Source organism: Hyperolius riggenbachi, chromosome 3 (assembly GCF_040937935.1).
Source record: "Hyperolius riggenbachi isolate aHypRig1 chromosome 3, aHypRig1.pri, whole genome shotgun sequence".
NCBI classification, from domain to species: domain Eukaryota; kingdom Metazoa; phylum Chordata; class Amphibia; order Anura; family Hyperoliidae; genus Hyperolius; species Hyperolius riggenbachi.
The window spans coordinates 489,885,417-489,898,442 of NC_090648.1; the positions used below are offsets into that span (position 1 = coordinate 489,885,417).

Below are 13,026 nucleotides of genomic sequence, written 5' to 3' on the forward strand. Positions count from 1 at the left end.
TGCTCGATTCCGCTGGCGATCCTCTTATCTTCCGCTCGTTTTTCTTATCTTTTTCCATTGTCCTCAACGCAGAATCGAGCGGTGAAACGATCGGGCGGGAGATTGAACATGTCGTAAATTATCTATCGAGCCATCTAAATGGCTCAGAATCGAGCTGTGTATTCCCAGCATTAGTCTTCATTTTTAACTGCAGTGAAGTTCTGTGGCTTTGCTTTGGGTGAAACATACTGGATAGATCGCAGGTTTTAGGTAAAATAGAAGGCCAAAATGAACATTGGGCCCGCTTACATTTTAGTACTGTACAAATATATAAGATGTGACCTCCGCAATCCCTGACTTGGGTGCCCCTAATGAGATGTGGGTCCTGGGCAGTTGCCAGGTGTGCCCTTATGGATGTGCTGGCTTGGGTAGATGGACACTAAACACTTTCAAACACTGACATTAGAGATTGTCAGTAGAATACCAATAATTCATGCATTTGGTCCATTTCACAGCTGCATGCATTTGCATAAAATTGGAAATGTAGCGTATCCCTCACCATCCCTAGTTGAGACAGGATTATTACTTATGGCTGGATGGTGTAATGGTTAAGGGCTCTGGAGTGGCTGGATAGTGTAATGGTTAAGGGCTTTGCCTCTGACGCAGGAGACCAGGGTTCGAATCTCGGCTCTGCCTGATCAGTAAGCCAGCACCTATTCAGTAGGAGGTAAGTCTCTCTAACACTGCTACTGCCTATAGAGCGCTTCCTAGTGGCTGCAGCTCTGGTGCTTTGAGTCCGCCAGGAGAAAAGCACGATATAATGTTTGTCTTTGTCTTTGACTTATGGATGAGGGGCCTACCGTAATTCAAACAAAGGCTAACCTCATACTTACCAGAAAAATGCAGATTATTCTTTGGAATTACAAGCATCGTTCATGTTGGCATGCTAATACAATTTGCCCACGAGGTTTAAAGCAAACCTGACGCAAAAATAAACTTATGAGATAATAAATTGTATGTGTAGTACAGCGAAGAGACAGAACATTAGTAGCAAAAGAGTCTCATAATGTTTTCCGGTACAGGGATAGTTAAAAAAAAATTTCAGTTATCTATGCAAAAGAGCTTCTCTGAGGTATTGGATCCACTGGGCGGAATACAGTCCTGTTTTCTGAAGCACATAAACAGCCAAGAAACAGTGAGAGACAGCTTGAGATAAGGTTTTACTGCAGTAACGTTCAAATGGTGATTATTCCTGATTTGTTATGAGAAAAATATGAGAATCTTTTCTACTAATGTTCTATTAGCTATCCATACTACACATACAATTCATTAGAAGTTTTTGGGTTTTTTTTTCGCTTCAAAAAGAAACCTCTACTTACCAGCCGACATGTCCCACGCCGCAGCTTCGCTCTCAGCCGACGGTCCGGGGTCCCCGCTGGTGCAGAGGCTGATCTCGCCAGGTCGTCCTCTACTGCGCCTGCGCAAGCGCCGCTGTCAATCAAGTCCATGTTGTCCAGAGCAGTGGTGCTCAGCAGAGCTCGAATATTCGAGTAGCTCGAATATTCGAGCTCTTTTTCAGCTATCCGAGCTCGGTATTCGAGCTCCGAATAGCTGGAGCTATTCGAATGGGCTATCCGAGTACACTCGAATAGCCCATTCACTGTTCGAGCTATTCGAGCAACCCGGCGCTATTCGAGCTCGGTACCGAGCTCGAATAGCGTCATAGCCCAGATTGATGTCCTTAGAGCCAATCAGAGGGCTCCCAGGCCCTCTGACGGCAGCCAATCACAGAGGGGGACCCTGGCCAGCCCCTACCCTATAAATAGCGGCCGCCATGTTCCGTTTCTCCATGCTTGCCTGAGACTTGTACAGAGAGAGAGTTGCTCCTTTGTGCTTTGGCTTAGCAAGTGCTCTATTGTGATCATTTACCTAGCGTTTTTGCTCACCTACACCTGCCATATACACCTATATTGTTGTTAGTTAGATAGACATTGTATTTTAGTTAGTAGCTTGTGTGTTACATTAGAGACAGGCAGCTGCTGCAAGCTTACAGGTTTAGGCCTCAGGGGGGCCTTGCCTCTGTGGGCAGCTGTCCTCTGTTTATTTCTCTCATCTATACCAGTATTTCTGCTGTCCTTTACTAATAGTATTGTAGTTATACTGTACTAGGAGTAGGACACTCACTGACTGTCACTGTTTATAGGCTACTAGCTAGCTCCTGCGTGTGTGCACTCACTCACTGTCTGTGTGTACACACACACTCTATTTCCTTCTGATTACTGATAGATTATTGTTAGTTAGTTGTACTTACTTACTACTTACTCTTACTGTACCCGTAGGGACACTCACTGTCACTGTTCATATAGGCTACTAGCTCCTGCGTGTGCGCACTGCACTCACTGTCTGAGTGTACACACACAACACACACTCTATTTCCTTCTGATCGCTGATTGATTATTGTAATTAGTTAGTTCTACTTACTGTTACTACTTACTCTTACTGTACTAGGAGTCTAGGACACTCAGTCACTGTCCATAGGCTACTAGCTCCTGCGTGCGTGCACTCACTGTCTGAGTGTACACACACCCACACTCTATTTCCTTCTGATCGCTGATTGATTATTGTAATTAGTTAGTTCTACTTACTGTTACTACTTACTCTTACTGTACTAGGAGTCTAGGACACTCAGTCACTGTGTTCATAGGCTACTAGCTCCTGCGTGCGTGCACTCACTGTCTGAGTGTACACACACCCACACTCCATTTCCTTCTGATCGCTGATTGATTATTGTAATTAGTTAGTTGTACTTACTGTTACTACTTACTCTTACTGTACTAGGAGTCTAGGACACTCAGTCACTGTCCATAGGCTACTAGCTCCTGCGTGCGGTCACTCACTGTCTGAGTGTACACACACCCACACTCCATTTCCTTCTGATCGCTGATTGATTATTGTAATTAGTTAGTTCTACTTACTGTTACTACTTACTCTTACTGTACTAGGAGTCTAGGACACTCAGTCACTGTCCATAGGCTACTAGCTCCTGCGTGCGTGCACTCACTGTCTGAGTGTACACACACCCACACTCCATTTCCTTCTGATCGCTGATTGATTATCGTAATTAGTTAGTTGTACTTACTGTTACTACTTACTCTTACTGTACTAGGAGTCTAGGACACTCAGTCACTGTGTTCATAGGCTACTAGCTCCTGCGTGCGTGCACTCACTGTCTGAGTGTACACACACCCACACTCCATTTCCTTCTGATCGCTGATTGATTATTGTAATTAGTTAGTTCTACTTACTGTTACTACTTACTCTTACTGTACTAGGAGTCTAGGACACTCAGTCACTGTGTTCATAGGCTACTAGCTCCTGCGTGCGTGCACTCACTGTCTGAGTGTACACACACCCACACTCCATTTCCTTCTGATCGCTGATTGATTATTGTAATTAGTTAGTTCTACTTACTGTTACTACTTACTCTTACTGTACTAGGAGTCTAGGACACTCAGTCACTGTGTTCATAGGCTACTAGCTCCTGCGTGCGTGCACTCACTGTCTGAGTGTACACACACCCACACTCCATTTCCTTCTGATCGCTGATTGATTATTGTAATTAGTTAGTTCTACTTACTGTTACTACTTACTCTTACTGTACTAGGAGTCTAGGACACTCAGTCACTGTGTTCATAGGCTACTAGCTCCTGCGTGCGTGCACTCACTGTCTGAGTGTACACACACCCACACTCCATTTCCTTCTGATCGCTGATTGATTATTGTAATTAGTTAGTTCTACTTACTGTTACTACTTACTCTTACTGTACTAGGAGTCTAGGACACTCAGTCACTGTGTTCATAGGCTACTAGCTCCTGCGTGCGTGCACTCACTGTCTGAGTGTACACACACTAAATTTACTTGTGATTACTACTGATTATTGTAACTGCTAGTTGTACTTCCTGACTGTTACTACTTACTTACTGTACTAGGGGACACTCACTCAGTCACCTCACCAACCAACCCACTCCATTAAAGTACCCCACTTTTCACCCGCCCTTTTACAAAACTTTTGTCTATACGCCCAAAACATTTAAGATGTCTGGAAGTGGCAGCCAGCGCGGTTTGGGCAAGGGGAAGGGCAGCAAGGGAATCAGGAGGAGAGGGAGCAGCATTGTGGCAAGCCGCGGCCGCGGGCGCGCCACCATGCACAGTTCCGCAGCAGCAGCAGCAGCGTCAGTGGCTAACATTCCTCCCATAGCCACTGGCCGTGGACGCCTTGGGCGCCGCCCAGCAGGAGCATCTGCAACTCACGCTGCAGAGACACAGCAGCAGCAGCGTGTAGCACCTGCTCCCATTTTCCTCCAGCCGGGTCGGAAACGTCCCATTGAGGAAAAGGATGCAGACACTGTGGTGCAACTCATGACGGAGGATGAGCAGCCCGCCATCAGCTCTGCATCCGAGGCCTCCACCCTCACCACCACCACCACCCCTGTTCGCAGCAGCCGCCCAGCAGGGTCTGGGGAGGAGGCCAGTTCACCGTCACTCGCCGACCTGTCATTCAGCAGTCTTTTGACCCCAGGCATCATGAGTAAATTGTCTGCTGTTGTTGGCGATCTTGAGGAGGAGATGCTAATGGGCACTTTGGGGGATGAGGGATTGGACAGCAAGACTGTGGCGACAGTCAAGCAGCCCATCCATGCATCAGGAGAGGAGTTTGGGGGGTCCTCATCCCAGCAGGACATGTTTCAGGAGGGGGAGGATGATGATGACCCGGTGACAGACAGAGACTGGGTGCCACCACCTCCAGGGGATGTCGTCCTCAGCAGCTCTGAGGAGGAGGAGGAGGATGCGCTTGTGGGCCTTGCAAGGAGGCGCATCATTGCAAGCATTGGCAGCGTCCCACAGCCTGCTGGTGTCTCAGGCTCAGCAGCAGCAGCATCAGCCAGTACCACCCCCAGCCGCACCCAAGCCCCCCCCCCCAACCACCACAGGGAGACAGGCAGCAGCGCTTCCATGCCGTAGGGGGAAGTTTCTGTCACCAATCTGGCGGTTTTTCACCATGCCCACTGTGTACAGCAAGTACGCCACTTGCAACCACTGTCAGCGGAAGTTGAGCAGAGGTGCAGACCCCTTAAAGTTCAGCACCAGCTCGCTCATCAACCACCTTGCGGCTAAACATTTCCACCAGCATGAGGAGTTCCAGAGGCTGAAGGCATCTGCTGCTGGCAGTGGCACCACACCCATCACTGCACAGCCTTCAGCAGCAGCAGCAGCAACAGCAGCCACCCGCCCTCCTGCTCCTCCAGCAGCACCAGCAGGAGTGCGGAAACGCACTGCTCCTCCCCCCTCTGCAACTCCTGCCGCCGACACTGAGGCCTGTTCTGGCAGCCAGTCCTCAGTGGCCTCCTCTGCTGTGTCTGCTGATTCCCGTGTCAGCAAAAGGCCACGCCAGAGCCTTTTGAGCGAGTCCTTCCAGGGGGTGGTTAGGGCTCTGCCTCCCAGCAGCCGTCGCGTGCGGCAGCTGAACGGCTTGCTGGCACGGGCCATGTGCTCCCAACTCCTGCCGTACACGCTCGTGCAGGAGGGGAGCGACATTCGTGCGCTGCTTGCTTGCGCAGCCCCAGACTGGCAGCTCCCCAGCAGACACTTCTTTGCCCGCAAGGCCATTCCTGCACTGCACCGCTTTGTGATGGCCAATGTGGAGCGAGGGCTGGAGCACGCGGTTGGTGAAAGGGTCCACGTCACCATGGACTCCTGGAGCAGCCGCTTCGGGACAGGCCGCTACCTGTCCTTCACTGTCCACTGGGTCAGCTTGGTGGAAGGGGGTGAGGATGGGAGAGCAGCAGCGGGCACAGCAGCAGCAGCAACACAGTGGGTGGTGCCACCCCGCAGGCTCAGGGGAACTGCAGCAGGTTCCTCCGATCCTCTGCCATCCTCCGGCACACCTGGCCAAACCCCCCGCCTCAGCAGCAGCGTGAAGGCCCGCCACTGCCAAGCGCTGCTGCACTTGGTCAGCCTTGGGAAGACCAAGCTGACGGCAACCCATGTGTTGGCCAAACTCCAGGAGCAGGAGAGGATTTGGCTGACCCCCAGAGGCCTCAGAGTCGGAGAGGTGGTGGCCGACAATGGGGCCAATCTGGTTGCCGCAATAGACAGGGGAAACCTGACCCACATCCCCTGTCTTGCCCACGTGCTGAACCTGGTGGTGCAGAAGTTCCTGCGCACCTACCAGGGGATGGGCGAACTGCTGGAAACGGCAAGGAATGTTGTGCGTCACTTCCGGCGCTCGGCTGCAGCCTGTGCGAGCCTGGAAGACGTGCAAAAGGAGCTGGATCTGCCACGCCATCGGCTGATCCTTGACGTTCCGACTCGCTGGAACTCCACCCTGGCGATGTTGGAGCGTCTGGTTGAACAGAGGCGCGCTGTCAAACAGTACCTTGCCCTGGCCACTGTTTCCGCAGCTCAGAGAAGGGACAAGACCAGCAACATCCCGTCCATCGTCCCCGATGATGACTGGAGGCACATGCAGCAGGTGTGCTTAGTGCTGGCTCCCTTCCTGCAGGCCACAAACATGGTGAGCAGGGACCATGCTATGGTCTGCGAGTGGGTGCCCCTGGTTTCTCTGCTGAACAGGGCCCTCGATGCTTTGCTGGAACAGGGAGCGGCAGCCTTGGACCAGCAGGAGCGGCAACCAGCTGCGCAGTCCACCTCTGAGGGGGAGGAGGAGGAGGACTTGGTGGAGGTCCCTGACCTGGCTGCTGATGAGGGGGATCAGCACAGCGCAGCTGAGTTGGTGCGGGGGTGGAGAGAGGATGAGGCGGCAGAGGAGGAGGATGAGGACAGCACTGACGTCGATGTGCCAGCAGACGTGGCCCGCCTCTTCCCAATGGCAGCGCACATGCTGACGTGCCTGCGCAGGGACCCCAGGGTGATCCAGATGAAGCAGAGGGAGGACATCTGGATCAGCATGATGTTGGACCCACGCCTCAAGGGGAAGTTGAGCCAGTTCCTGCCGCCTGCAGGAGGAGACCCAGCGCAACAAATAAGGAGCTTGCAGCAGGCCCTTGTTGAGCGCTTGGAGGAAGCCTTCCCCCAGCCTTCCACCCCCACTGTCCAGCAGCCAGCACAGAGGCAGCAGCAGGTGCCTGCATCCAGCAGCAGCAAGCGCCCCACAGACCTGCTGTCTCTCAGCCACGAGCTCTACAGGACTGTAGAGGCTCCGGCAGCAGTGACTAGAGAGGAGATGCATGCAGCAGCATCCTCCTCCGGTCACAGCCAGCGCCTGACCCGCATGGTGGCTGACTACATGGGGTCGTACAGCGGGCTTGACAGCGATGCCCCTGTTGATCCCATGGAGTATTGGGTCAAGCGCATGGAGATCTGGAGCGAGCTGGCGCAGTACGCCCTGGAAGTGCTGTCCTGCCCCCCTTCCAGCGTGCTGTCCGAGCGCTGCTTCAGTGCAGCTGGTGGCGTGGTCACCGAGAAACGCTCACGTCTGTCTCACAAGTCTGTGGACAGACTGACGTTTCTCAAGATGAACCAGGCGTGGGTGGAAGGCGAGTTCCTGGCCCCTGTTGTCGGCGAGAGGGGGACATGAACTGGCTGCCGGAACCATCGTTAATGTGCCTTACCACCCTTTACCACCTCCTGGCTCCTGCTCACTAAGCCAGCCTGGTTCACTTTGACTATTACGTCGCCTGCAGTCACACATTTTACACCTACAGTGGGCTGCTGTGTACTGCCCTTCTGCTGTCTGTCTGTGTTTCCCACTGCCAGGGTACACAGATGATTTACCTTCTGCTGCCACTCTGCCACCAGCTATTACGTCAAACAATAGCTGCTCGCCTACTCCTCCATTCCTCCTCCTGCTGCTGCTGTCTGTCTGTGTTTCCCACTGCCAGGGTACACAGAATTACCTTCTGCTGCCACTCTGCCACCAGCTATTACGTCAAACAATAGCTATATTGGTTGCAAAACCAAAACCAAACAAACCATTAAAAAAAAAAAAAAGGTTTAATTTTTCTGAGGTGCCCGGGTTGAAAACTGTGTTGTCCCAGTTGTGTATTGGACACAATGTGGGCTGCACGACCGCTGTCTGGGACCTCCTGTTGTGTTTATTTACAGCCCTGGTATCACCGCTAGGTACCAGGGCTATTATGTCACGGCGAGCTGCCTGCCTCATTGACTGCCTGCTGCCACACACTCATCCTCCTCCTCCTGCTGCTGAATTTACCTCCTGCTGTCTTTGTGTTTCCACTGCCAGGGAGCACATACAATGGCGCTTCCAACATGCGTGCGCCCACCAGCTATTTGTTACGCTCAAAAATAGCTGCATTTCTTTAAAAAAAAATTGAAAAGAGAAATACGTGAAGAAGAAGAAGACGATATTGAAAAGGGAGAAGGAGAAGGAGAAGGAGAAGAAGAAACACTACTGAACAAAATTAAGGACACAGCTTCTCTTTCCACATTTTTTTTTTTAAAGGAACATCCCCACATAATCACTTGCTGTTGTTACTTGGAAAAAAAGAGGTTTCTTGCATCATTCACCCTCAAAACAAGTGTTGGAAGCTATTTAAGGCCAATTCGAATAGTCAGCTCGAATAGTTAGCTCGAATACCGACTCGAATAGTGAGCTCGAAGTCCGAGGTCGAATCGAATAGTAAAAATTATTCGACTCGAATATTCGACTGACCTCGAATAATTTACTATTCGAATTCGACCAAACTCGAATTTTAAAAAGGGGTATTTGAGCATCACTAGTCCAGAGTGTACTGCGCAGGTGCAGAACTACTGTGCCTGCGCAGTACACTCCAGCCCATGTGCGAGTGATTGACAGCGGTGCTCGCACAGGCTCAGTAGAGGACGACCTCCTGAGGTCGGCCTCTGTGCCGGCAGGGAACCTGGGCCGGCGGCTGAGAGGAGCTGCAGCATGGGACATGTCGGCTGCAAGGGGCTGGGGGAAGCCCCGGGTAAGTATTTTTTTAATAGCTCGGACATTCCCTTTAAGTGACGGCATTTTTTAGGGTGTTTGTAATGTTATACCATACTTGTATTTTTTGGGTAGTTTTTGTGCTGACTGCCGTTTGTAACATAACAAACTGACCTGTTCAGCATAACGCAGCGCCCCTCCCATTCCCAATATTATTATTCTCTCAATATTTCTTGCTCTAGTAGTCATTTGTCACTTTAATGAGAAGACCATTTTTTGCCTCGAGTTCCGTTTGGAAAGACGTGCCTTAGCTATAGGTCTCGGCATAACAAGATGGCTGCAGTTGCCAAGTGAATAAACAGCAAGCTTGATGATAACCAAGACTAATTGGAAGCACAGTTGCCAACTGATTTTCTTTAGAGCCTCGGGGGGTCTTGTTTACTTCTCCATCTCTGAAATAAATGGAGATATTTCTTTGGCGAGGCTTGCGTACGGTGCTGTGTTTCTGTTGCGGAAAGCCTAATGTTTTCATCCTTCATTGAGGGAATCGATTCTGTGTGCTCAGCCAGTCACCCAACTCTAATTCATGATATTCCTTTCTGTGCAGAGAAAATTGCAAATATCACATTGGAGGTGGAAGAAATCACGTTGTCTGCCAAGAACCAGAAGAGGAAGCTGGGCGTCATCCTGGAGGCCGTGTCCCGATGTCTCCAGCTGGAGGAGGGCCAGCAGCAGAAGTGGAGTGTGGCCTGTAAGTATTGACTATTGAGGCGGCACGGAGCGAGGCCTCAGCTGGCGGGCGGAGATAGTTTCCCGCCAGAAGCGAAGCAGTTGGTGGCAATGAGTCTATCATGTTGGCCGCTCTTCCCGATCAATTATCCCGCTATTGAGGTCTGGTGAGCAGGCATAACTGGCAAGACTGCGTTTGCAGATTCTCAACTTCGCTGTAATTTTGGGGAAAATGTGTTTTTGATAAGCTCCTGTTGACAGTAGTGAACCAGAAAATTTGGATGCTTGCGGAAAAACTGTCAATTTGAGCGGTGCTCTTCACTGTAACGTTAAATATCGGCTAATGAGCGCCAAGGAAGAAATTTGAGTGCCTGTCAAAGTTTATCATGTGCCCCTTACCAAATATTGGTTTTTCTCACATATGACTACATTTAACGTTTATAAATCGTTTATAAATCACTATTCACTACCATGTTAAATATCATCTACTGTGCACCAAAGCAGAGATTTGGGGGCCTGGTCCAAAACTAGCGTGCATGAGATAGAGAGAAAAATGGGTGCGGGGTGAAGCTGATCTACAGTAAGTGTAAAGGATAAATATCATAGAGAATTGGACACCAAATTAAAAAAAAACACAAAAAAATGTGCAGTGGTAATGATGATGATAAATGTTACCAATGTTTTACGACTAAACCTAACCCTACTCTCACACAAAACCCACCCTCTACCGATGCCTAACCCTAAAACCCCACTTCCTCCACTTCCTAATCCTGACTCCTAACCCTAAAACCCTACTTCCTGACTCCTAACCCTAAAAACTCACTTTCTGCACTTCCTGACTACTAACCCTAAATCCCCACTTCCTGACTCCTAGCCCTAAAACCCTACTTCCTCCACTTCCTGACTCCTAACCCTAAAACCCCACTTCCTCTACTTCCTGTAACGATCGGTGTAACACAGAGAGGATCTGATTATCGGTGATCTGCAGTATCACCGAGAATACAGATATATATATATACCTGATTATTGATGATCTGCAGTATCACTGATAATCAGATATATCTCTAACCTCTGGACACCTGAGTAATAGGAGTGTTTGGTGCAACAGTAATACTTAGAGGAGAGCACCCGTCTCGAGGGTGCCAGGCAGTAAGAGATACTGCCCAAGAACAAGCTCCTTCCAATGGCCTGAGGCTCCCAAAGGGGAGGAGTCAGGCTGAGAGAGGGAAGGACAGAGTGTGAGTGACACCAAATGGTGAGATGTCACTGACAGATCTGTGAACTATCTCTAAACAGAAGAGATAGTTCTCGAGGTCGGACAAGCCAGGTCGGCAACAGACAGACAGATGAGATACAGAGGGAAGAGACTGAATCAGAGTCCTAAGGCAAGCAAGGTTTGGCAACAGAGTATCAGATATAGCGAAGTACCAAATCAGAGATCAGAAGAGAGGTCAGGGAAGCAGAAGGTCATAACAAATAATCAACAATGTCTAGTCTATAGGTGTGAACTCCTAGATCATCAACACCCTGGAACTAGCCTTAAGTATAACAGGATGGTAAAGCTAATTCCTAATCTTGGGTGTGAGCTCCGTAGTAATCAACACCCTGGAACTAGTCTGAAGTATAACAGGATGGTAAAGCTAATTCCTAATCTTGGGTGTGAGCTCCGTAGTCATCAACACCCTGAAACTAGTCTGAAGAATAACACAGAAAATACACAGTATTCCTAGTCTTGGGTGTATGCTCCGTAATCATCAACACCCTGGAACTAGTCTGAAGTATAACAGAGATAACACAGATTCTGACAATATGGTCTGAGTGCTACCACGTAGTGATCGCAACGGCAGACAACCAGAGAATGACCAGCACCCAGTATATATAGCAAAGCGCCCTCCATCGCCTCCCCTAAGTGCTGGACCAACGGGAAGTAGTAGAACCGTCAGCTGACCGGCCTGGTCAGCTGACTCCCTTCTGGCTGTCATATAAGTTCAGCCTCTCAGCGCGCGCGTCCTTCTGAACCTGTGTGGACTATCAGTCCCAGCCACACCAGACATGTGTTGCAAAGCACCCGCCGCGCTGGACGCTTAATCCGCCGCACCGCCATCAAGGCATGCAGCGGTTTCTCCGCGTTCGGCCATACCACCAGATGTAGACCCACGCGTGCAAACCGCCGCGTTGAACGCGGAATCAGCCGCCTTGTTCTGAGTACATGCGGCGGCTTTTCCGCATTTTCTCACACTTCCTGACTCCTAACCCTAAAACCCCACGTCCTGCACTTCCTGACTACTAACCCTAAAACCCCACTTCCTGACTTCTAACCCTAAAACCTCACTTCCTCCACTTCCTGACTCCTAACCCTAAAACCCCACTTCCTCTACTTCCTGACTCCTAACCCTAAAACCCCACTTCCTGCACTTCCTGACTCCTAACCCTAAAACCCCACTTCCTGCACTTCCTGACTCCTAACCCTAAAACTCGTGTACGTATTAGTACCAACATAGCAACTCGGAGTGAGAAGTAATTCAGGGTCCGTCCAGAACCAGGGTACGCACTATAGCATTAGTGCTATAGTGGCGCCCAGCTTTGCTTCGCTCAAGGTCAAGCACCAAAACCACCTGCTTTGGTAAAATCCCCCTTCCCGATTCCTAACCTTAGCCGCCCCCCCTGGGTCAGTACCCCTGCCGCAAATAACGTAAATGCAAAAAACTATACATTTCAAAAACAAATTTGAAAAAGATACTTTACAAAAACTATTAATTTCAAAAATTTCAAAACCATTTTCAAAAATGAAAAATTTTGGCTGGACAGGCCCGGCACTCACTATTTATCGGGCGCACCAATTTCTGCTTTTGGCGCCCATTAGCCAATATTTGCATTAGTGCCTATGGGTCACCAGAATCGTCCATTAGCCGCAGGCGTCCAAATTTCCTGCTTTACAAAATTATTGGCCATCCTTTACATATTCAATCATCATATTTGAACATACATTACATATTAAATAAGCGTTGTTGTTTTCTTTAGCTGTAATCATGGCACCCGATAAACAGCAAGGGCCCGGCCAACCAACATTTTTCGTTTTGAGAATTGTCGGTTTGAAATTCATTCTGAGAATTACAATATTTTGAGATTTCAGCTTCACCCGCACCCTTTTTTCTTTAACCTCCTTGCCGGTCTGATTCTTTCCAGATTTTAGGGTCTAAAAGAGGTGCAATTTTTTTCTACTCATTCAGACCCTAAAACCTGAAAAAAATCATTCTGGCAGGGAGATCTGCAGCAGAATAAAAAATTTACCTTCCTGGGCTCCTACGCTGCAGTTATCATTTTGACCACAAGATGGCGCTAATATACATATAAACGAACTACTCTATATTTCTCTAATATAGAGAAG

General features: G+C 49.5%; 1 protein-coding gene across 3 annotated transcripts in view; it reads left to right on the forward strand.

The window, feature by feature from the left end:
* The window catches only part of PARVG (parvin gamma), a 95,657-nt gene that overhangs the window by 35,527 nt on the left and 47,104 nt on the right, over positions 1-13,026 (forward strand). For 2 of the 3 annotated variants that reach the window (XM_068278185.1, XM_068278186.1), the window contains exon 5: positions 9,517-9,660. The exons of the other annotated variant lie outside the window; for it this stretch is intronic. In XM_068278185.1, coding sequence (XP_068134286.1) covers positions 9,517-9,660 — 144 coding nt within the window. The remainder of the gene's footprint in view (positions 1-9,516; positions 9,661-13,026) is intronic. 3 annotated transcript variants of the gene reach the window in all.